The sequence below is a fragment of the Garra rufa genome, chromosome 10 (assembly GCF_049309525.1).
Source record: "Garra rufa chromosome 10, GarRuf1.0, whole genome shotgun sequence".
Taxonomy (NCBI): Eukaryota; Metazoa; Chordata; class Actinopteri; order Cypriniformes; family Cyprinidae; genus Garra; species Garra rufa.
In genome coordinates this window covers 8,144,142-8,167,080 of record NC_133370.1, presented here as the reverse complement: position 1 = coordinate 8,167,080, position 22,939 = coordinate 8,144,142, and the positions used below count along the sequence as shown (strand labels likewise).

Genomic DNA, 22,939 nt, shown 5'->3' with positions numbered 1-22,939 from the left:
GGTGAGTTTGATTTCTTGTATGTTCAGTATTTGATAACTGTCAGAACTTGAGGCGATACTTTAAAATGTTTATATTGTGTTTTATTGCGTCTCTGTTTGTTTTTACACTTCCACACCTCCTTATTCTGTTTCCTTCTGGTGTTTCCACATGTCCAATACTGTTTGCCAGGAACTAAAAAGCGCATTTTAAGTGTTGAGCTAACAATTTGGAGAAGTAAACAATGATTCCACCTGGAGACTGTCTGTATGCTGGAAGGAAAAGGAGAAAACCCGTCCAGAAACAGTTGAGTATTTATCAGTTTGTTAGCATGGCTGTTTTGACAAATCAATACAAATAACAAAAACAATGAGAGAAATCATTAACGATAATAAAGTTGTGGCCAAAATTATTAGAACACTAGTATTTTCACCAGCTAAAATTGTTTTAGGTCAGTTATTTCTATCTTTTGCTGTAGTGTCTGTATGAACTATCAGTTTAGATTTCCAAACATTAATTTTGCCATTAATTGGAATAAAACAGTAAGATTTTTGTTTGCACAAGTAGTCAACAGCGAGTACTCCACACTGAGATCTGATCTCCTCATCATGCAGTCTGTCTGGAATGACATGAAACAACAAAAGGAGTCTAAATCCAGAAGAACTGTGGCAATGTCTCCAAGATGCTTCAAGAAACCGACCTGCAAAGCTGCCTGAAAAACTATGCACAAGTGCACCAAGGGCAAAAGCTGCTTTAAACGCAAATGATGGTCACACCAAATGATTTAATTTAGTTAATAGAAGATATTTATGACAGAATCCTCATTTTACAGCATTTTTACACAGACTTTTAACAGTACTGTAGCCTTGCAAGTATGTTTCTTGAAGCATCTTAGAGACCTTGCCACAGTTCTTCTGGATTTAGTCTGTCTCAGCTTGTTCAGTTTCTTTGTTATTCCAGACAGACTAGATGATGATGAGATTAGACTCCTTGTGCAAACAAAAATATCACTTGATTATTACAATTAATGGCAATTAATGATATTTCCTACTGACACGCTACAGGAAAAGATAATAATTGTCTTAAAACCATTTATAGCAGCTGGTGAAAATACTAGTGTTCTAATAATTTTGGCCAACACTGTATGTATATTACTATTGTTGTTAGATTAATAATAGTTTACTTCTATTGTCATTACTATGTTGTTACATTCATTTCAAGTTTTTTTTTAATTGCCATGACTGTTTTATTGGCGGTGTTAATACAATTAAACACAAAGAGAAGAGTCATTAATGATAATATTTTATGCAATCATGTTTTTTATGCCATTCAGTCCTTTGGATGCCACACAGATTTAAAGTGTGATTAAATTATAGTTTGTATTTTCAGGAAACCAGAGAAAACGGGTCAGAAATCAAACCCATCTAAGCGTCATCGTGAGCGTCTGAATGCAGAACTGGACCGATTGGCGAGTCTGCTGCCCTTCAGTGCGGATGTCGTCTCTAAACTGGACAAGCTCTCAGTGCTGAGGCTCAGCGTCAGTTTCCTGCGGGTAAAGAGCTTCTTTCAAGGTAAGAAGGAATATTTCCAGGCAAATTTCCTTGCTAAGACTGTATAATACATTGCTTGCCAAAAATGATGACTCAAACAACACATCTTTGTGTTTCACTCAAGCATATCCTAAAATTGAATTTGTCTCTTGTACACTTTTACTCATGTTTTGTTTTTGTTTTTTAGTACATTTAGTACATTTTTTAGTACATTTAGTACATACACTGTCGCATTTTCATTTTTATATGGAGTATATATAACTATAATTGGCAAAAGTTTATGGAAAACATTTCCCTCTCATGATTTTTTTTCTCCCACATGTTCTTTTAAAATTTTTAGCATGTTAAATTATTTATAATACAAAGCAGTGCAACTTTAAAAATAAATTAGCTCACTTTAAAAAAGATTTTATTGTAGTTTGTGGCCGAACATGGTAAATACACATGCAGTTCTTCTATGTAGAATAGTAGGATTTATTTCAGGAGAGGCCATGTAAGGACAGGTCCATGTGTAGCTTAATGTAATGTAGAGATTGCCCTCTTGCACTCACATGCTGTTTGTTGTGACAGTGTCCAAACGGATCAGTGTTGAGTTGTTTTGTGGAGAGCTGGCAGTATTTGGGCTGTGTGCTGGCAGGTGGGCATCTCTCAAATGTAACTGAACTCATAACAAAGTAATGGAGAGTAATAAAAGCAACTAAAAAGGAAGGAAAGCTTTGTGTCCACTGCCTAGCGTCGTGTTGGGAAAGCTTTTTTGAGACTGGATTGCCATGCTATTCATAATTTAAAATCAGATTTTATTTATTTATTGCTTCCAGGTTTCTTTGCACAGGTTTGTGTATTTGAGATTTTGGGTAGATTTCACACTCAGGGAATTCATAACTGTCATGAATACTGTCATTTATAATGCATGATCGACCCTGAAGAACTTGAACCGTCACGGATCTCAGTTTGTGTCAACCTTGATCTTTCAGTTCGTATGAGATTGATGCATGTATTATGTTCAAACATCACGATTTTAATATATTCATCTTTTCAAGGCCATTCGCGTTTCCGGTCTGATCTCATTTTCTGTCACCTTTCAAGCCATAAATTATAGACAAGGCCATGACAATCTAAAAGTATGTTTATGTCAGGTTTGGAATGTCATCAAAAAGGCTTTCATGGAAAGGTTTTCATTTTTACATGGAATTAAGAATTCACTTTGTAATACTGGTAGATTAAAAAACTTATGCTAATAATTAAAATAAATTTATGACATAAGTGTCATTTACCAGAACCTCATTTATTCAACACTTTCTTTTTGAGTTTTTGCCTGTAGGAAAGTAAAAGCAAGGAGATTCAACTTGGAGATCTCGATATGAACTCATATTTGTGACCCTGGACCACAAAACCAGTCTTAAGTCGCTGGGGTATATTTGTAGCAATATCCAAAAATACATAGTATGGGTCAAAATTATTGATTTTTCTTTTATGCCAAAAATCATTAGGAAATTAAGTAAAGATCATGTTCCATGAAGATTTTTTTGTAAAATTCCTACTGTAAACATATCAAAATGTAAATTTTGATTAGTAATATGCATTGTTAAGAACTTAATTTGGACAACTTTAAAGGTGATTTTCTCAGTATTTTGATTTTTTTGCACCCTCAGATTCCAGATGTTCAAATAGATGTATCTCGGCCAAATATTGTCCTATCCTAACAAACCATACATCAATAGAAAGCTTATTTATTGAGCTTTCATATGATGTATACATCTCAGTTTTGTAAAATTTAACCTTATGACTGGTTTTGTGGTCCAGGGTCACATTTCTCAACAAATTTGTCTAAGACCAAAGCTCTCTTACCTGTATGTCAACAATCGAATTTTCTGCCGTGGAACACGAAAGGAGATATTTTGAAAAAATGTGATAAAGTGCACTTCAGTGTGTTGAAAGTGCACTTGTAGAATATTTTTAAAAAACCTACTTGCAGATAATACAATATTAATGAAATAAAAAAAGCCAGAAATTACGTTTCTGTCATTACTTACCCTTTATTTACCTATATTATTATTACCAATATATAATTACCCTTTAGGTTATTCCAAACCTGTATTAATTTTTTTCTTCTGTACATAAAGCGTAATCAAAGAGTCATTAGGAACCATCAACTTTTTGGTTACCAACATTCTTTAAATGTCTAAAATTTTAACTTTAAAATGTCACAAGTTTTGGCATGCTTTATAAACACTTATTTGGATGTGTGGACTGACATAATCATGCACATAAAATACTTTATTCTAATTTCAACTGTAGTGTGTTAATTGAAGTTATTAAATATATTTAAAATGCACAAAACTCCAATTCCAGCAAGTAAAAGGCATTTTAATAATTGTAATTGTGGTCGTGGTTAATTTATCTTTACTGTGAAGTTTTTAAAAATATTTTAAAGTGTTTTTTTTTTTTTTTTTTTTTTTTTTTTTTTATAAAGTCTCTTCTGCTCACCAAGCCTACATTTATTTGATCCAAAATACAGCAAAATGTATGAAATATTTTTACTATTTAAAAAAACTGTTTTCTATTTAAATATATTTTAAAATGCAATTTATTCCTGTGATTTCAAAGCTGAATTTTTAGCATCATTACTCCAGTCACATGATCCTCTAGACATCATTCTAATATTCCGATTTGCTGCTAGAAAACATTTATTGTTATTATTATTAAGTTGATATCGGTAGAAATGTTTTCAGGGATTTTTTTGATGATGAGAAAGTTCAGAAGAAAAGCTTTTTATTTCAGATAAATGCTGATCTTTGGATCTCTCTATCCATCAAAGAATCCTAAAAAAAAAGTACTCAATTGTTTTGAATATTTACGAAAATAAAAATGTTTCTTGAACAGCAAATCAGCATATTAGAATGATTTCTGAAGGACCATTTGACACTGAAGACTGTAGTAATGATGCTGAAAACTTTGCATTGGTCACAGGAATAAATTACTTTGTAAAATAGAAATCAGTAATTGCAAATGGTAAAAATATTTCACAAAATTACTGCTTTTGCTTTTTATGGATCAAATAAATGCAGGCTTGGTGAGCAGAAGAAAATTCTTTACAAAACATTACTAATCTTACTGTTCAAAATTTTTTGACTGGTAGTGTACATTTAATTATATGACATAAGTTTTAATAGAAATTACATTAAAGATCTTTTAGTTTACTGTGAATGCTTATCAGTATATTTAACTGTACATTAGCTATATTTTTAAGGCAATAGGAGTAGTTATAAATAAAGTACTTAAAATAAGATACTTTGAAGATTGTTGTTAAATAATTTGTTTCAGACTGGTAATTTCAGACAATCAGAATTATAATTTCTGGGCAAACTATCACTTGAATGTTGTTTATGAATTTACGTTTGCATAAGTAGCTAATTCTCCTAATTTCTCTGTTCTCAGCCTGTGCCTGTCTTGTGCAGATGGCTTGTGCATGACTGAAGCTGTGTCTGATCCAGCCACACTGTGTTTTAGTTCTTCACCACAAGTCTTAAAACACAGCGGGAAACCCTGTGAAAGCCTTTGTTGGCCCAACACCATTTTTAGAGGCTTGTTTCATATAATTATAATCAAATCGTGATTGTCACACGGTCAGGTGAATTCCAGCACATTTCCGGGCCTCTCGGGATGTGGAGGATATAAACTAACCTCGCAAACTTTTCTATATTTCCTTTCAGAATGAATGAAAGTATTGCTCCTTTAGTGCTTGCTCATGCAAACATCATTATTATTGCTCTTAAATGAGATTAGTAATTTAAACAAACCGCTACCTTAAGTGTTATACTTCAGTGTATAACACAGTTTGTGCTACAGACGGTTTGACTTTCAAAGTGAAGTGTGAAGGAAAGTGTGTAATTATAGTTTGAAACATACATTTAAATTTTTAGTTTGAATTATACCTTTATAGTTTTTAGAGTATAAATGTTTTTCAAAAATAGCATTTTTATTATTTAGTTATTTATTTTGTATAAATAGCTGCCTATGCACTTCATAGATGATACAGGCTGAATTATTTGTTGTAATACATGTGTACAAATACAACCTGAAGTACCATGTTAATATGAAGGCCTTTTCCAGAAACTTTATAGAAACATTTGTAATTTTCTGCCTACATTTCTTCTTTTTTTTTTTCTTACAGTGTACGATGCATGCTGAGTGTCATGACTAGGATAGTGTTTAATCAAGCAGCATTTCATCTAAAACCTGAGCTTACTCAAATCAACATATTAAGCACTGTTGTTTCCTTTAGGAAATGCTAATGTACTTGGAGAGTTAGTTGCAGAGTGTGAATAACAGCTTAAACTGCACATCAGGGAGTAATTGAGATCCAGAGAGAGTGAGTGTGTGTGGGATGTTGAAGAGAAGGGGATTATGGGTAATGAATGCTCCACTGGCTCCTGGGGAGCGTTTGCGTGACTGCAGCCTGGCAAAGTCCCCGTCCTGAGGAAAGCACTAAGAGGGGGAAGATGCAGATCAGCTTTGGTGCTTCTGTTCAGACCATACGCAATACACTTTTAGTGGCCATTTAATAACCACTTGATTGAATGCTTTTAACATGTACAGTTTTTCCAGTAATAGACCAAAGTAAGTTCCAAAATCTGCAGCTTTTTCAAGGATGAAGAAAGGATTTTTTTCTTTGATCTTTGGAATTTTTTTCAGATAATTGAGTAATTAAGTTCAATAAGTGTTTTAATGTTTGTATTTTTTAATACAATAGGATTGGGCTGCACGATTAATCGCACGATGTTGTGAGGCGCGTCTAGTCAATGAAGCCGGTACTTTAATTAGTAGTAAATCTCCATCACGTGCGTTCAGCTGGAGCGGCAATTAATACACAGACGTAAATCACTGACAAGCTACGCCAAATCGAATGCGATTTTGAGTGCGATTTGGCGTAGCTTGTCAGTGATTTACGCCTCTGTGTATTAATTGCCGAACGCTGAACGCGCGTGCTGAACGCACGTGATGGAGATTTACTACTAATCAAAGTACTGGCTTCATTGACTAAATGCGCCTCGCAACATCGTGCGATTAATCGTGCAGCCCTACAATAGGATTTTTTTTCTTTCATAGCTCATGAGAGTTTTTGAAAGTTTAAGATGTTTTTGGACATGACTGACTAGAGCTATAAAATTGACATTTATGCTACAGTTATAAAAATCTGGGGTCAGTTTAGGATAATAGTTTTATTTTATTTGATATATTATCTAATAAATTAATTAACGTAATAGTTATGCTCACCATGGCTGCATTTATTTGATTAAATGCAGTATAACAGTAATATTGTAAAATTTTATTACAATTTAAAATAACCATTTTTCATTTAAATGTATTTAAGGCTGAATTTTCAGCATCATTACTCCAGTCTTCAGTGTCACATGATCCTTCAAAAATCATTCTAATATGCTTGTTTCTTGCTCAAGAAACATTTCTTATTATTATCAGTGTTGACAACAGTTTTGCTGCTTCATACACTACCAGTCAAAAGTTTTTGCACTGTAAGATTTTTAATGTTTTTTTTTTTTATAGAAGTCTCTTCTGCTCACCAAGCCTGTATTTATTTGATCCAAAGTACAGCAAAAACAGTAAAATTTTAAAATATTTTTACTGTTTAAAATAACTGTTTATTTAAATATATAATTTAAAATGTAATTTATTCCTGTGATTTCAATGCTTCACATGGTCCTTTAGAAATCGTTTTAATATTCTGTTTTGCTGCTCCAAAAACATTTATTGTTGTTATTATGTTAAAAATATTTTTTCTTTCAGAAAAACAGCATTTATCTGAAATAGAAATCATTTGTAACATTATAAATGTTTTTATCCTCACTTTTAATTATTTTAAAACATCTTTGCTAAATAAAAGTATTCATTTCTATAATTTCTTTCCCTAAAAAATAATGACTCCGAGCTTTTGAATGGTATAGTGTATAATATTACAGAGAAATGCTGATCTTTGGATCTTTCTATTAATCAAAGAATAGTTTAAAAATATAACCATTTTAAATGTTAATAATAATAAAAATGTTTCTTGAAAAGCATATCACTGAAGACTGGAGTAATGATGCTGAAAATTCAGCTTTGATCACAGGAATAAATTACATTTTTAAAAATATTCAAATAGAAAGCAGTTATTTTAAATAGTAAAAATATTTCACAATATTATTGTTTTTGCACTTGGTTTACAGAAGAGAATTCTTTAAAAAAACATAATTATGCTGTTCAAAAACTTTTGACTGGTAGTTTAGTTTTGTGAAAAATGTGTTTGTTTTTCATTTCTCTGGTGAATGGAATGTTCAAAAGAACAGTGTTTATTTGAGAGAAAAACTTTGTAACACCATGAACATCTTTAGTCTCACTTTCAGCAAATTGTATGCATCCCTGAATAAAAGTATCAACTTCCTTTTTAAAAAAAAAATCCACTGACAGTTGTATAACATGGATCAGATAATTCATTTTTGGAAGAATTTAAGACATGTTTGAGTTCATTTTTAATATCTCTGACTTTATAGGCAAAACTGAACAGTTTAAAACATTGTTCGTGACATTTGGGAAATCCTGAAAAGAGGTGTCATTTTAATAAAGCAGGAATTTAATAATAATGATGAATTGGTCTTTCGCTGCAGACAGGGAATGATGTTGGCTCTGGTGCTTTTCCACACTAAGCATCCAGTATCATGTAAAAATTTCCCCCCAATGAACTCGCAATTGTGCAGACGCTTGGCAGCCGCCAGACCCTCCTTGGCAAATTCTTCTTGCGTGCAAATCAGGAAAATTCCATCTCGCGTCTCTGTCCTGGAAACATTCCTCTGTTTGTTTTCATCATGCAAGAATGTGTGCTAGTCGCTGATAAATGATCCAAGCGTCCAGCATCATGCATGTGCGTGAGTCTCCAAACATCTGTTTTAGCATGGGACAGAGGATTTTCCCCCTCCCTTGCATGAGAATTCCCTGATCTCAGATAAATACATATTTGATCTTTGTTGTGCAAAAAAGATTTCAGTCTTTCTACTTCAAAATTCATTCTAAAATTTTCAAGTCATTTCTGAATGAAATTGTTTCTACACTAGATTCTACGCATATGTTCCCATATAAAGCTAGTATTATGTATTGTCACCCTGACCATTCAAACAGCTCTTTGTTAGCACCAAAATGCAAAGCGCAGCATGCTAAATTGCTTCTAAAGAGCTGAGATATTTATTGTCGACATCAAAACCTCCAGTAAGAACATTTATGGGCTCCGTGTTTGTTGGCAGTTCCTTTGCACACGATGTCGTGCAAACGACTAGTAAAATGACCCAGATACATCATAAAGGAGTGTTCTGTTGCGTGACAACTGTAATAATGTTCGCCTGACATAGTGAGTTCTTGTGCAAATTCTTGATTTTCTCCATGCAACACATTCATTCCCCTCTTTCTTTTAAACGTTTGTTTTTCATGCCTTTTACGCAACTTGGAGCCCGACTATTAGTCACTAAATAAATGACGTTTTTCAATTCTTTGTGCTTTATTCATTATATATGCCATTTAGGGATTGCGAAGCATTCCTGGGAAAAGTTTTTAAATCAATATGCAATGCTCAATAAAACAGAATTTATAATAACAGTCATGTAAAACAAGATTAATGCCTCAAACAGAGCCGTGTGCCAGCAGACTGATGCATGATCTCATGTGAACAATGTTTTTAAACTCAGGTTTTCTCATACCAGAGCCAAAACACAAAACGCACATGTTGACCCCTCTTCGGCGAGGTTAACCCGAGTTGGAAAGCCGCTGTCATTAGTGCTAGTGATGTGAATAATCTGCCCTTGGAGCACATGCGGATGTGCAGTGGTCTGTTATGTTTGTGTCATGTGATTGTTTGTGACGCTGGACCACAAAACTTAGTCTTTAGTATTTGTAGCAATAGCCAAAAAATACATTGTATGGGTCAAAATGATGAATTTAATAAAGATCAATTCCATAAAGATATTTTGTACATTTACTATCATTATCAAAACTTAATTTTTGTTAGATCTTCATTTGGACAACTTTAGGGTGATTTTCTCAATATTTAGATTTTTTTGCATTCTAAGATTCCAGATTTTCAAATAGTTGTAGCTCAGCCAAATATCCAAACAAACTATACATCAATGTCATGCAAACCCAGATTTGCTGCAGGCTCTTAAAGGGCCAGAGCTTCCTTTAAACACAAATAACTGGCCAGACTAAGAGACTGACCAACCATACATCCATCCACCCACCCAAAATTTTGCAGTACGACTTTGTAAAAGTCTGAAAATTAGCTTTACGTCACAAGAATAAATTACATTTTAAAGTATATTTAAATACAAATTGTTTATATTCTAATAAAATATAATGTTCCACAATGTTATTGTGATTACTGTCAAATAAACACAGCATTGGGAAGCATAAAAGACATGAAAGAACAAAAGTCTTGCTCCAAGTCAGTCTCTTAGGTTGGCCAGTTTTCATTTGTTCTTAAAGCAAGCTCTGGCCCTTTAAGAGCCTGCAGTAAAACTGGGTTTGCGTGACTGTGGTTCACCAGAGCTGGACCTCAGAGGGACGCCAGTGAAAATGATCTAATAATCTGTCCATCAGTGTGTAGGAGACCAGCATTTTAAATTAGTCTACTACGGCTTCCTCCTCTTTTCTTGTATCTGCTATTCTACCTTCAGCACACACAAACATAATGGGTGAAGTAATTGTATGTAACTGAATGCTTCCGAGTACATTCCTTACACAGCAGCAATGAATGTCTATTACATATTTATATGTATATGACAGGAGGGCAACTTTCTGAGTGAATTCGTTTTATGTTTTCTTTTATATTTCTGAATAAAAAAAGTCATTAAGAAAGGAAGAAAACATGGAGGAAGGAAAAATGAAGTATAGATTAGTTTGTGTGTGTGAGAGTAGCTATGTTTCTATTACCATGTTTTTTAATGCACATTTTGATATATTGCATCAGATACAGGCTACATTTTGAAAAAAACTAAAATGCCTTATTTTACAAAAAAGTTTTTTTTTTCTTCGCTTGAGGTGTTTTGACTTGTGCGATAAAGGGTTGATGCGAATAATAGTAGATGGACACACATTTGCCGAATAAATTCCTGCATAAGCATAAAAAAAGTCATGACTTTGAGCTATGGAATGGCATATGGGTATATTTGTAGCAATAGCCAAAAATACATGGGTCAAAATTATTAATATTTGTTTTATGCCAAAATCATTAGGATATTAAGTATCCTAAAGTTCATGTTCCATGAAGTTTTTTTTGTCAATTTCGTACCGTAAATATATCAAAACTGAATTTCTGGTTAGTAATATGCATTGCTAAGAACTTCCTTTGAACAACTTTAAAGGGATTTTCCCTGTATTTTGACTTTTTTGCACAATCAGATTCCAGATTTTCAAATAGTTCCAAATATTGTCCTTTCTTAACAAACCATACCTCAATGAAAAGCTTGTTTATTTAGCTTTCAGATGATGTATAAATCTCAATTTAAAAAAAATTACTCATATGACTGGTTCTGTGGTCACATATGTTATATTAAGTGACTTCTAATTTTTTTGTGATACATAGTGTCAGTTTATCAGGAATTGATGATTTTCTCTTTGACTTGTTGGATGTGTGTGTGTGGGTATGTGTGCATTATGTTTTAGAAGGGAATAAACCAAAAGTATGAATTTTATGAATTGTCCATGCGTGTTTCTTTTGCATATGTGATGGGCCTGAGATATTGTACTTCTTGATGGTACTTAATTTCACAAATTGCATATCAATGTCAGAGGTATTGTATCAAGAATCTTCACAAGGGCAGGTCTGGAACTGATTTTCATAGAATGACTTCTTAAACACTTATCTCAAGTTCACTTTCATAGTATTTCTGAATCTGTTGCACGTTTTTGCACACTTTCAGTGCACTTTTTGTACTAAAATATGCTATATTGTTGGATTTATAAAGTTTTGAGTGATTGTTTCATTTTTTATAACGCTTGTCATCATTGCTTTGATTTGATTGATTTTTTTGGACATTTCTAAACTTGGTATTATTGTTTACAGCTCAGTTTGACTTGAGAATAAGAAAATAATTAACTTCAGACGTGATCTGCACAATACATCACTTTTCAAGAGTATTAATCCAAAAAGATCAAAATTGTGTTGAATTATTTGTGTACAATCTAATTAATACTCAAAAGTTAAGCCATTTGGATTTGTTCAGTAAAAAGTCAATGGGGTCTAATGTTGTGGGTTAGGGTAATGAGGCTAATTAAATAATTTTTGGGTGAATTATGCCTTTTCGTGTTCTTTGCTTGTACTTGTTGAGATTTTTGTTTCAAAGACATTGAACGAGGTACAAAGTACAGGGAAAAAGAGAGAGTGAGTCCGTTGAGTCACTGCGTACAAACACACATCTGCTCGTAAATCTAACCTCAATTGTCAAGAGCAGATCTGTTTTTTATTTCCATCCCCTCATCAAAACAACTCTGCGGTGAAATGGCTGCTTGTGAACAGACATTTTGTGAAAAGTAGCACATCCACCTGCTGATTTGGGAAAATATGGAGAACGAGTCTTTAGAGAGAGATGATGGTTTCCCTCATGTTATTGAGCAATAATAATAAAATGATAAAATACATAGGTTTGGCCGATAATCAGACATATATGGAGAGACAGTTTAGCAGACCAAAAGTCTTTATCGTTGGTATATTTTTAATATTATGTTGATGACATATTTAACTCTACAGTGGTCAGAGAAACCTCTCTTGAGAGCAACAGCTTAAAATGATGCAAGAATGCATGTGCTTATGTCAATTTAAAATGGCTGCTTGTAAGAAAACAAATCTGGTTTAAATCCAGATTATATGCTTGATATATTTGAGATGTATAAACACCACTGAATAAATCTGCTCTGTCTGTTTGTGGTTATCTCCTTCGCTTTGATGTTAGGCATTGAAGTTCCCGCAAAATTAACTGAAGAAGACCAAAAATGTGAATTATTTTGAATGATTTTTATCTTGATCTTTTTAGATTAGCACGGCTAATGAAGAGCACTTGGGCTGTCTCGTTTCATACAATGCTTTGCAGTCATTCTCAACCAGTCGTGAAATTGGGAAAGTACATCTGAAATGGATTGACTAAAAGCAGATGCTTAATGAAGAAGGGTGATCAGCAGGTTTTGCTCTTATGAAGTTGCAGTTGTCTTGGTTCTCTTGATGTATGAGGCATAAATGCGTCATTTCTGTTAAAAATAAAAGGGTGCAGCAAAATTCGGATTACAGCATTTCTCAATTGCGAAAACACTATAACCAGGCTTTTGAACTAAAATTTCAAAACCATAATGCCATTTTGTAAAAAGCACACCCATCTTTCTTTCTTTTGTTTCTTTCTTTTGTTTCTTTCTTTCTTTCGTTTCTTTCTTTTCTTTCTTTCTTTCGTTTCTTTCTTTCATTTCTTTCTTTCTTTCTTTCTTTCTTTCTAGTTGTCATAAGCTGTGAAGCATATTTTCTACACATTTCTATTACATTCTAGAATTTTTGTACATTTGCCAAGAATTGTTCAAGTGAATCTTGACTTTCACTAATGAGATCAACCAAAGATAACGCAGTTCTCTGAAATAGCTCAAAAGGTACATCTTATGAACCTTCATTTGGAAAGCATATATAGAGGACAACACAAGAGTTACAAATTCTGACAGTGGGCTTTCTTTACCACAGGAAACACTTACTACCATTTTTAGTATTTGTAGTATTGTTTTGAATTGATCGTGTGTGTGTGTGTGTGTGTGTGTGTGTGTGTGTACTGGTATTCATCACGTTGTGGGGACCAAATGTCCCCACAAGGATAGGAATACCAGTAAATTTTGACCTTGTGGGGACATTTCTCAGGTCCCCATGAGGAAACAGGCTTATAAATCATGCACAATGAGTTTTTTTGAGGAAGTAAAAGTTTGCACAATCTCCTGTGAGGGCTAGGTTTAGGTGTAGGGTAGGGTTAGGGCGATAGAAAATACGGTTTGTACAGTATAAAAACCATTACGCCTATGTCCCCATAAAACATGTAAACCTGTGTGTGTGTGTGTGTGTGTGTGTGTGTGTGTGTGTGTGTGTGTGTGTGTGTGTGTGTGTGTGTGTGTGTGACATGTCTGAGAGCAAGGTTTGGTTCAGCAAGATTGAGATGTTTTAAGTGGAGAGCTTCATTTTGACCTGAATATAGGATGTTTGAGGAATTGAGTTTATAAAAAAAGGGCAAATAAAAGGCATAATTCCAAGAAATGTGTTTAAGCAATTGAGAAAAACTCTAAGTGAATGTTGTCTTGCTATCAGATGGAGAAATTCTGGTCATTCCTAAAGAATTTGTTTGCTGTGACACTCTTACATGTACAAGTTTAGTTTATATCCATGTATATCTGTTTTTATCTTTCTCACAGCAGTGCAAGAGAAAGAAAATCGCAGCTGTGATACCTCAACCTCGGAGCACAAGAAAGAGATCCTGCCCCGTGTCATGGAGAGTGATCATCTCCTAAAGGTGACTGCTTTAAAATTATAAGTTTAAAATGATATTATATGTATAAAAAAATATTTTTGCACATACCATTTTAGTGACATGACTATTGACACATTTTATATCTTGTAGTCTCTCCCTGGATTTGCACTGATCGTGAGCTCCGATGGTTTTATTTTCTATGCATCATGCACCATCGTTGACTACCTTGGATTTCATCAGGTAACCCTCAAATGAGCTCCAATATTCTACAAATAAAACATGAATAATGAAGTGTATAACATCCCATAACTTGTTCAAATGCTCACATTTAATGAGTCAAAAGTTTACATACATCTTGCAGAATCTGCAAAATAAGAGGGATCATACAAAATGCGTGTTGTTGTTTTTTTAGTACTGACCTGATTAAGATATTTCACATTAAAGACATTTACGTATAGTCCCCAAGAGAAAATAATAGTTTTTATAAGATATAAAAATGAACCCCTTTTAAAGTTTGCATACACTTGATTCTTAATACTGTATTGTTACGTGAATGCTCCACAGCTGTGTTTATTGTTTAGTGATAGTTTGTGTGTTCCTTGTTTGTCCTCAACAGTTAAAATGCCTGTTGTTCTTCAGAAAAATACTTCAGGTCCCACAAATTCTTTGGTTTTGTATATTTGAATCTTTTCCAACAATGACTATGATTTTGAGATGCATCTTTTTACACTGAGGACAACTGAGGGACTCATATGCAACTATTACAGAAGGTCAAAATGCTGATGCTCCAGAAAGAAACTCAATACATTAAGAGCCAGAGGGTGAAAACTTTTAAACAGAATGAATGTATGTTTTTTTTTTTTTTTTTTGCCTAAATATCATATATATTTTTTGATATTTTTATTTAGTACTGCTTTTCAGAAGCTACAAAAGATACTTAAATGTTCCCCAGATGACAAAATACGTTAAATTTACTCTGATTTTCAAATTCAAGAAGTTTTCACCCCCACGCTCTTAATGCATCGTTTTTCCTTCTGGAGCATCAGTGAGTGTTTGAACCTTCCTATAGACTTATAGTTGCCTATAAGTCAATCATTTGTCCTCAGCGGGCAGTTTAACTATTGAACAAACAAGGGACTGATGAACAATTCAGATAACAACACAGTATTAAGAATCAAGTGTATGTAAACTTTTGAACTGGATCATTTTTATAAATTCAACTATTATTTTCTCTTGTGGACTATATGTAAACGTCTTTTATGTGAAATATCTTATTCAGTTCAGTACTAAATAAAAAATAACATGAATTTTGTATGATGCCTTTGCATTTTGCAGATTCTGCAAGGTGTATGTAAACTTTTGACTTCAGCTGTATAGAGAGAGAGAGGGTGGTATTTCACTGCACTGTAGTTATTGTAGTAGTTTGTGTATTTAGCTTTCATGCGTGACAATCCAAACAAAATAATATATAAATCCAATATGTGACCAATTTTACCTTTTTAAACAGTTCTCAAATAAAAGTGCCGTCTCATCAGAGAAATCTAAACAACAATCATTTGTGGTTATATGAGAAGTACCCACGCCATCTGTGGTTGACTGGAAACCACAGAAGTATGTCGTGTTAAAGGCCTCTTCCAGCATAATGTGTAAAAATAGTTAGTCTTTTCACCCCTCGGTTAATTTAAGACTTTCTCACAGCCTTCAAAGAGTCTGGCTTCCTCTGCAAACAAACCATCTCCTCCAAGAAGGAAATTTTGATTGGAAATTAAGACGACACAGGGGTGTGTTAGTCATGAAAGTGTGGCTAAAGTCCCACACTGGAAAATAAAGGAAAGGTTGAATGTTTTAGGCAGCGTTTGTTGTTTACGAACAGCGGGTATGGTCATGTGGGCTGGTATTTCAGGCTTTTGTTTTGTTGTTCTTTAGTGTTGAGACACTTCTGTCCGCATGCACGCAGCCCTGGTGTCACGCAACAAACACATGGGGCTGTGAAAAGGGATTTGTGGGTTCAAGCATACATTATACATGAGAACACTGACCAAAGGAAAGCAGTTAGAAGATTTATTTTTATTTTTTTATTTTACATTCTAATTGTATATATTTAATTCAATTTTATTTAAAAGAATTACTTTTTCTTTTTTATATTTTACTCTTTATTTTAAATTATTTATTTTATAATTAAATTAATATTTTAAAACTGAATAGAGAGATGGGGAACAGGACATGACCTAAGTTGAACTCAAACACGGGATGTTACAAGCATAACAGCTATTAATATTTCGGCTCTTAGTGATACACTGCTCTCTGCCACGAATCTGACATCTAAATGATTATTAATAGTAACCAAAGCAAACACACAACAATAATTGCATGAATTATGAACTAATTCGACTATCTGCCAGGAACCTTGCAACATAAAAAGCCTTTGAAAAAGATTTTAACAGCAGTTAAAGTGACAGAAGAGGTTCCACAATGAAATTTTGATGAATAATGTTTCTAATGTGGTTTGACGTGAAACTGAATTAGACTTCAGAGTAGTTTGTAGCCCATATAACTGTGAGGAGGTCACTGCAGATAAACGCAAAACACTGATGCAAGAGCGCTTCTGCAATAAACACGTTCTGGTTTTGTCTTGGTGTGTGTTATCTTTTTTTGCAGACGGATGTGATGCATCAGAAGGTCTTTGATTATATCCATGTGGAGGAGCGACAGGAGTTTCACAGGCAGCTCCATTGGGCGATGAACCCTGGCCAGCAAGACACTGGTGTGTGTATACTGTAATTACCCTTAACCCTATAGAGCACAGTGCATTTGATTTAGAATCCTGGGAATATATTGCACATACTTGCTTTTGCATGTGTTTTGAAGCTTATAAGCTCCAGTCATTATGATTGCATGGAAAAGATGCATGCATCTGTTATTAGACAGGTGAGTCATCGGTTTCTAGACTGTCTTGTGTTTGTGTGTGCTCTAGTAGATGAGGATGTTGTGATGGGTCATCTGTATAGTGCTGAAGAGCCTGACGGCGTTTCTCCTGAACTGTCTCCGTTCCTCACACGGTGCTTCGTTGCTCGAGTCCGCTGCCTGCTGGACAGCACCTCCGGCTTTCTGGTCAGTCATGAAATCACTCAAATTATTGTTTAATTAAAGGGAAAGTTCACCCAAAAATTCTGTCATTAATTACTCACCCTCGTGTCATTCCAAGACTTTGTTCAACTTTTGAACACTAATCAAGATATTTTTAATGAAATCCGAGAGCTTTCTGACCCTGACAACTGACATGTTCAAGGCCCAGAAAGGTAGTAAGGACATTGTTAAAATAGTCAATGTGACATCAGTGGTTCAACCATAATGTTGCCATCTATGCAGGGTCAGAAAGCTCTAGGATTTCATTAAAATAACTTAATGTGTGTTCCATAGAAGAATGGAGGTCTTATGGGTTTGAAATGACATGAGGGTGATTAATAATGATGGAATTTTCATTTTTGGGAGAACTTTCCTTTTAAGGTTGAGATTCTTTAATTAGGATTTGCTCTTGTCTCCTGTAGAACATGCAATTTCAGGGCAGTCTGAAGTTCCTCCAGGGTCAAAGGAGGAAGACGGACTCTGGAGCTCTGCTGCCACCTCAGTTTGCTCTGTTCTGTGTGGCTGTTCCTCTAGTCCTGCCCTCTGTTGTGGAGCTCAAGATGAAGAGTATGATGATGATGAGCAAGCACAAAAGGTCTGGAAGCAGGTACACATTAATCCTGTCTATTTCTCTGCATTTTTGCATAGAATTATGAAATTGAAAATTACACTTTTGGGAAGTTTTTAGCACAATTAATGTAGGCAGTTAGATTTTTGCAGGCAAAATGCAGTTTAAATGACAAGATCAACATAAAACTTATTTGAATTAAAGCTATACTTACATCTTTGTTCAGCAAGCATGCATTAAATTGACTGAAAATGACAGTAAAGAATAATTATATAAAAATTTCTGTTTAAAGTAAATGCTGTTTTTTGAGCTTTCTATTCTTCAAAGAAAATTGAAAAAACATGTATGTATTTGGACAACTGCTTTCAACACTGATAATAGGAAATGTTAGAACAGCAAATCAGCATATTAGAATGATTTCTAAAGGATCATGTGACAGACTGGAGATACTGAAATTTTTTTAAACATTTAAATAGGGCTGTCGCGGTAAAGGAATTTCCCTTGCGGTAATTTTGAGTGGCTCAGTAGTGCGATATGCTACCGCCATATATATATATATATATATATAATTAATTGTGTGTAGGCTTTTACAATGTAAGGTCATATTCAGAAATCAGTAAACCGAAACCAAATTACGTTGATACATGAAGTGAAGTAAACCGTACTTACATAGAAACCTAGCCAGAAATTTTTCTTTAAAATTTGCATTTCTTTCTGGCTTTCGCCTAGAACACGCAGGTGAAATACTGATAGAAAAAGTCTCTTGTCCAGTCAGATTCGATGATGCACGCCTTTTTCTGTTAATATTTTACCTGCGTGTTCTAGGCGAGCTGTCAGTCAGTGCACTTCCACAAGTTGGAGGCAAGAGACTATCTTTGAGTGAGTCTTTAAACCGTTCATTCAACTACACGTTCAAAAACTCTTATTTATTTAAAGAGAGACGTAATGAAACACGATGTTGAAATCATTTTAACTTTAATCGCCACTTTTAAAGGCTCAGCTGACCAGCAGAGCATCGATGACAAGACAGATTTCACTTTCCTTGGACATGACAAGCTAGTTTCACATACATTCCCGACTCGATCTGAAAGACAGACGCAGGTAATCGCACAAGCTCAGTCGATCTCTCTCTCATTCTCTGTTTAGGCTTGTTAAGTGCATATCTACTGAGCCTCATAATAAACACATTATGTTATCATTACTAACTTATTACTAATTTAATATTCAGCACACAGGCATTCAGTGAGAAGGGCAAAACCTTTGGAAAAAAAGAAAACAGGCAAATATCGCGGTTGCTGCGGTTGTTGCATTCCTCTGCGGTTATGCACGTCAATAGCGCGGTATTGCGATATTGCGGTTATCGCGACAGCCCTACATTTAAAAGCTTTAACATGCAGGAATAAATGACATTTAAAAAAATTAAATAGAAAACAGCTATTTTATTTTGTAATAATATTTCACAATATAACTGTTTTTATAGAAGCCTGTTACCACCACTGAATTAAAAAAAAAGTTAACTTATTTTCTCAGAATTGCAAAATAAACTTGCAATTCTGACGTTTTCTTGTAAATGCTAGTTTGTATCTTTTAATTCTGACTTTTTTTTAAGCAGAATACAAACTCCCAAACTGTTTCCTTGCATGATATAAACTCAAAATTGCCAGAAATAAGGTCAGAATTGTGAGATAAACTCAGTTCTGACTTCTTTCTCACAAATGCTAGTTTGTATCTCGCAGTTCTGACTTTTTCTCAGAATTGCATGATATAAACTCACAATTGTGAGAAATAATGTCAGAATTGCTGAAAAAACTTGAAATTCTGACTTTTTCTCGCAAATGCTAGTTTGTATCTTGCAATTCAGACTTTTTTTCAACAGAATACAAACTCCCAATTATGACTTTTTATCTCAGAATTGCATGATATAAACTCATAATTGCGAAAAATTCAGTCAGAATTGTGAGATAAACTTGCAACTTTTTTCACAAATGCTAGTTTATATTTAGCAGTTCTGACCTTTTCTCAATTGCAACAAATAATATCAGAATTGCGAGAAAAACTCTCTCTTTTTCAAATTCAGACATTTTCTCCGAAATGCTAGTTTGTATCTTGCAAATTCAGACATTTTCTCCGAAATGCTAGTTTGCATCTTGCAAGATAAACTTGCAGTTATGACTTCTTTCCCTTACATTTGCTAGTTTTTTTTTTTTTCACAATTCTGACTTCTATTTGACTTGTATAAATTTGCAATTGAGAAAAAAAGGACTATGTTCTCTAAATTGCGAGTTTATCACAAATCTGACTTAGAATTGCATATTATAAAGTATGAGTTTAAGTTAAAGTTATAACTTCAAGTTTTGAAATCTAAGTTTATATCTCACAGTTCTCAGAAAAAAAGTCAGAATTGCAGAATGTTAACTCGCAATTGCATGAAAAAGTCATAATTGTGAGATAAAAAGTTGCAATTACTTTTTTTGAAATTTTTATTCAGTGGCGGAAACTGGCTTTCATAGTTTTTACTGTATTTTTGTTCCAAAAAAAGGCCTTGGTGAGTGTAAGAGACCTCTTGCAAAAACATTTCAATATCTTACAGAACCAAGATTTTTGATTGTACGATTACTATATTGATATACTATATTATTCACGCAATCATAGTAGTATCCAAAAACATGGTACCCTGACAGACTAAATGTAATTTGTGAGTCAAAATTGTATTTTAATCTGTTTAACTTGTACCGTCTTCAGTGAAAAACGGCAACGAGTTTCCCGTGGCTCAGTTGACAGTGAAGACATGCTACGTCTTAACTGGACAAGCACATCCTGTCATGATGGTCCATGTTCAGCCCTGACCGACAGGAAATACAGAGTAGAGGGCTGCAAAACACAAGATGAGCCGCTCAACTTCTGTGTTTCTCGACTGCCGGCTGTTGATCCTTCCTGGGATGCCCGCTGTCCGGTTGCCTTACGCTCGGGACCCATTGAAAACTACCTACCTGGAAGCTTCCATAAGCACAGCAATTTTGTAAAATCACGAATCGGGTGCGACACGGAATTGCAGAAGCTTCAGGAGGAGAGTTATTGTGTCAACAGAAAGGTTGAGAGAAGGTACATGATGCAGAACGAATGTTTTAACACGATTCCTGAAGCGGCCATTAAGACAGAAGACTCTGATTCTGAGAACGGGTGTAATGCATACGGGACGCTTTGGCATCCTGAATATCCACAGGTGAAAACCGAAGCTGAATACTATGATTATTGTGCTTCATATCAAAGAAGCAAAGCTGTCATTGGTCCTCCCATCAATGGACACCATAAGTATCTGTGTGCAGGAGTCAACAGACCTCTTAAGTGCGTCCTGAACAAAGACGTGAATCACTCTGACGCTCCTATCAGCAGTCAGGACGGATCTGCGTTTACAAATGATCATAAAAGCTGCATGCAGCATGATATCCGGCTGGGTTATGAGTTTAGGAGACATAACCTGCTGCACACCATCAAGCAAGAACCTCACGACTCTCCACCTTGGTGTGGTGATGTAAGTCAAGGGCATGTGCAACAACATATAACATCAAATTGCACTATGAACACTGTTCTACACAAAGTAAACCCATATGTTTACATGCAGTAAGCTCTGTCTGTGACCACATTGACATTGCTTTTTAAAGGAGTAGTTTCAAAACAAAAATGTACAGATAATGTACTTACCTTCTTGTCATCCGAGATGTTCATGTCTTTCTTTCTTCAGTCGTAAAGAAATGTTTATTGAGGAAAACATTTCAGAATTTCTCTCCATATAATGGACTTCTGGTGTCCGAGTTTGAACTTCCAAAATGCAGTTTAAATGCAGCTTCAAATGGCTCTAAACAATCACAGCCGAGGAAAGAAGGGTCTTATCTAGCAAAACGGTTATCGGTTATTTTATAAAAAAAAATCACAATTTAAATACTTTTTAACCTCAAATGCTCATCTTGTCTAGCTCTGTGTGTACTCTGTGCAGAGATTAAAAAGTAAATAAATTAAAAATGTTTTTAGAAAAAAAAAATGATCGTTTCGCTAGATAAGACCCTTCTTCCTTAGCTGGGATTGTTTAGACTTAGAGCCCTTTGAAGCTGCATTTTGGAAGTTCAAGCTCAGTGACACCATAGAAGTCCATAACATGGAGAGAAATCCTGAAATGTTTTCCTCAAAAAACATAATTTCTTTACGACTGAAGAAAGAAAGACATGAACATCTTGGATGACAAGGGGGTGAGTAGATTATCTGTAAATTTTTGTTCTGATATTGAACTACTCCTTTAATTACAGTGCTTGCAAGGTTTTTTTAATATTCTTCCTTTTGTTCTCTACAAAATTCTGTCACTTCTGTAGATCACTTTGGTGTTGTAAAAATTAGAAAATCTCTCTTTGATTTAAACTGAGAGACTTTTTAGCATTCAAAAGCTACCCATATTTGCAAGTTGAATTGTGATTTGTCAAGTTATGATTACAACAAAAAAGCTCTATAGAAGCTCTAAATATTTTTTCCTCAATTTCTAATTATAAATTTCCCTAAAACGAACTGTTTGCTAATGTTGAAAGCACTTTTCCTCAGGACATGCAAACTAAAAAACTAGTTTTATTTTAGATATATTCAGACTGTTTAATCAGAAACAAATACTCAGGTTCATAGACATTTTTGAGATGTTATTTTCTCTTTTAGGTACAGATTTTGGATTTATTTGGAATGTGATATTAATCTGGAAATATCTGTACAGACAAATAAAGATTATTTCCTCAGTGAAAATGTATTAGTGTGTAGCATTTTAGATTTTTTTTTTTTAAAGTGCTTAAACATGCATTTGCTTTGTAAATAAATATTTTTTTCTCGATTTCAACTGGTCTCTATTTTGTATGAAACTACAGTAAAAAAATAAATCATATAATTAATTTTGTTTTACCTTAAGTATTGTGTAGGAAGTAGTCTTTATGAGGGAATTAGTGATGTGTGTGTGTGTGTGTGTGTGTGTGTGTGTATATATATATATATATGAATAATGTATTAATATTTAAAATATTTCTTGCAGTGTCTTACAGTTTCAGCAATGTGTATCTGTACTATGTGTCTGTTTAGTTTTGTGTCATTAAGTATATTTTTTTAAATATGTTTTTATATTTAATATTAAAATAAGTACTACAAATACATATATATATATATTATT

General features: G+C 34.1%; 1 protein-coding gene across 1 annotated transcript; it reads left to right on the top strand.

Moving 5' to 3' along the window:
• The first annotated feature begins 221 nt into the window (after positions 1 to 221).
• Positions 222 to 22,517, top strand: LOC141343728 (uncharacterized). The gene is made up of 8 exons (XM_073848361.1): positions 222 to 283; positions 1,367 to 1,548; positions 13,996 to 14,093; positions 14,202 to 14,291; positions 16,710 to 16,817; positions 16,980 to 17,162; positions 17,600 to 17,784; positions 20,488 to 22,517. The coding sequence occupies exons 1-8, from the start codon at positions 222 to 224 to the stop codon at positions 21,368 to 21,370; spliced, it is 1,791 nt and encodes a 596-aa protein (XP_073704462.1). The 3' UTR covers positions 21,371 to 22,517.
• The last annotated feature ends 422 nt before the right edge of the window (positions 22,518 to 22,939 follow it).

Bases quoted from the DNA above. Each gene is read 5' to 3' on its own strand.
- LOC141343728 (XM_073848361.1), top strand. From the start codon at position 222: ATGATTCCACCTGGAGACTGTCTGTATGCTGGAAGGAAAAGGAGAAAA. The intron at 1,549-13,995 runs GTAAGAAGGAAT...TCTTTCTCACAG, and splicing joins GGTAAAGAGCTTCTTTCAAG to CAGTGCAAGAGAAAGAAAAT. The intron at 16,818-16,979 runs GTGTGTATACTG...GTTATTAGACAG, and splicing joins CTGGCCAGCAAGACACTGGT to GTGAGTCATCGGTTTCTAGA.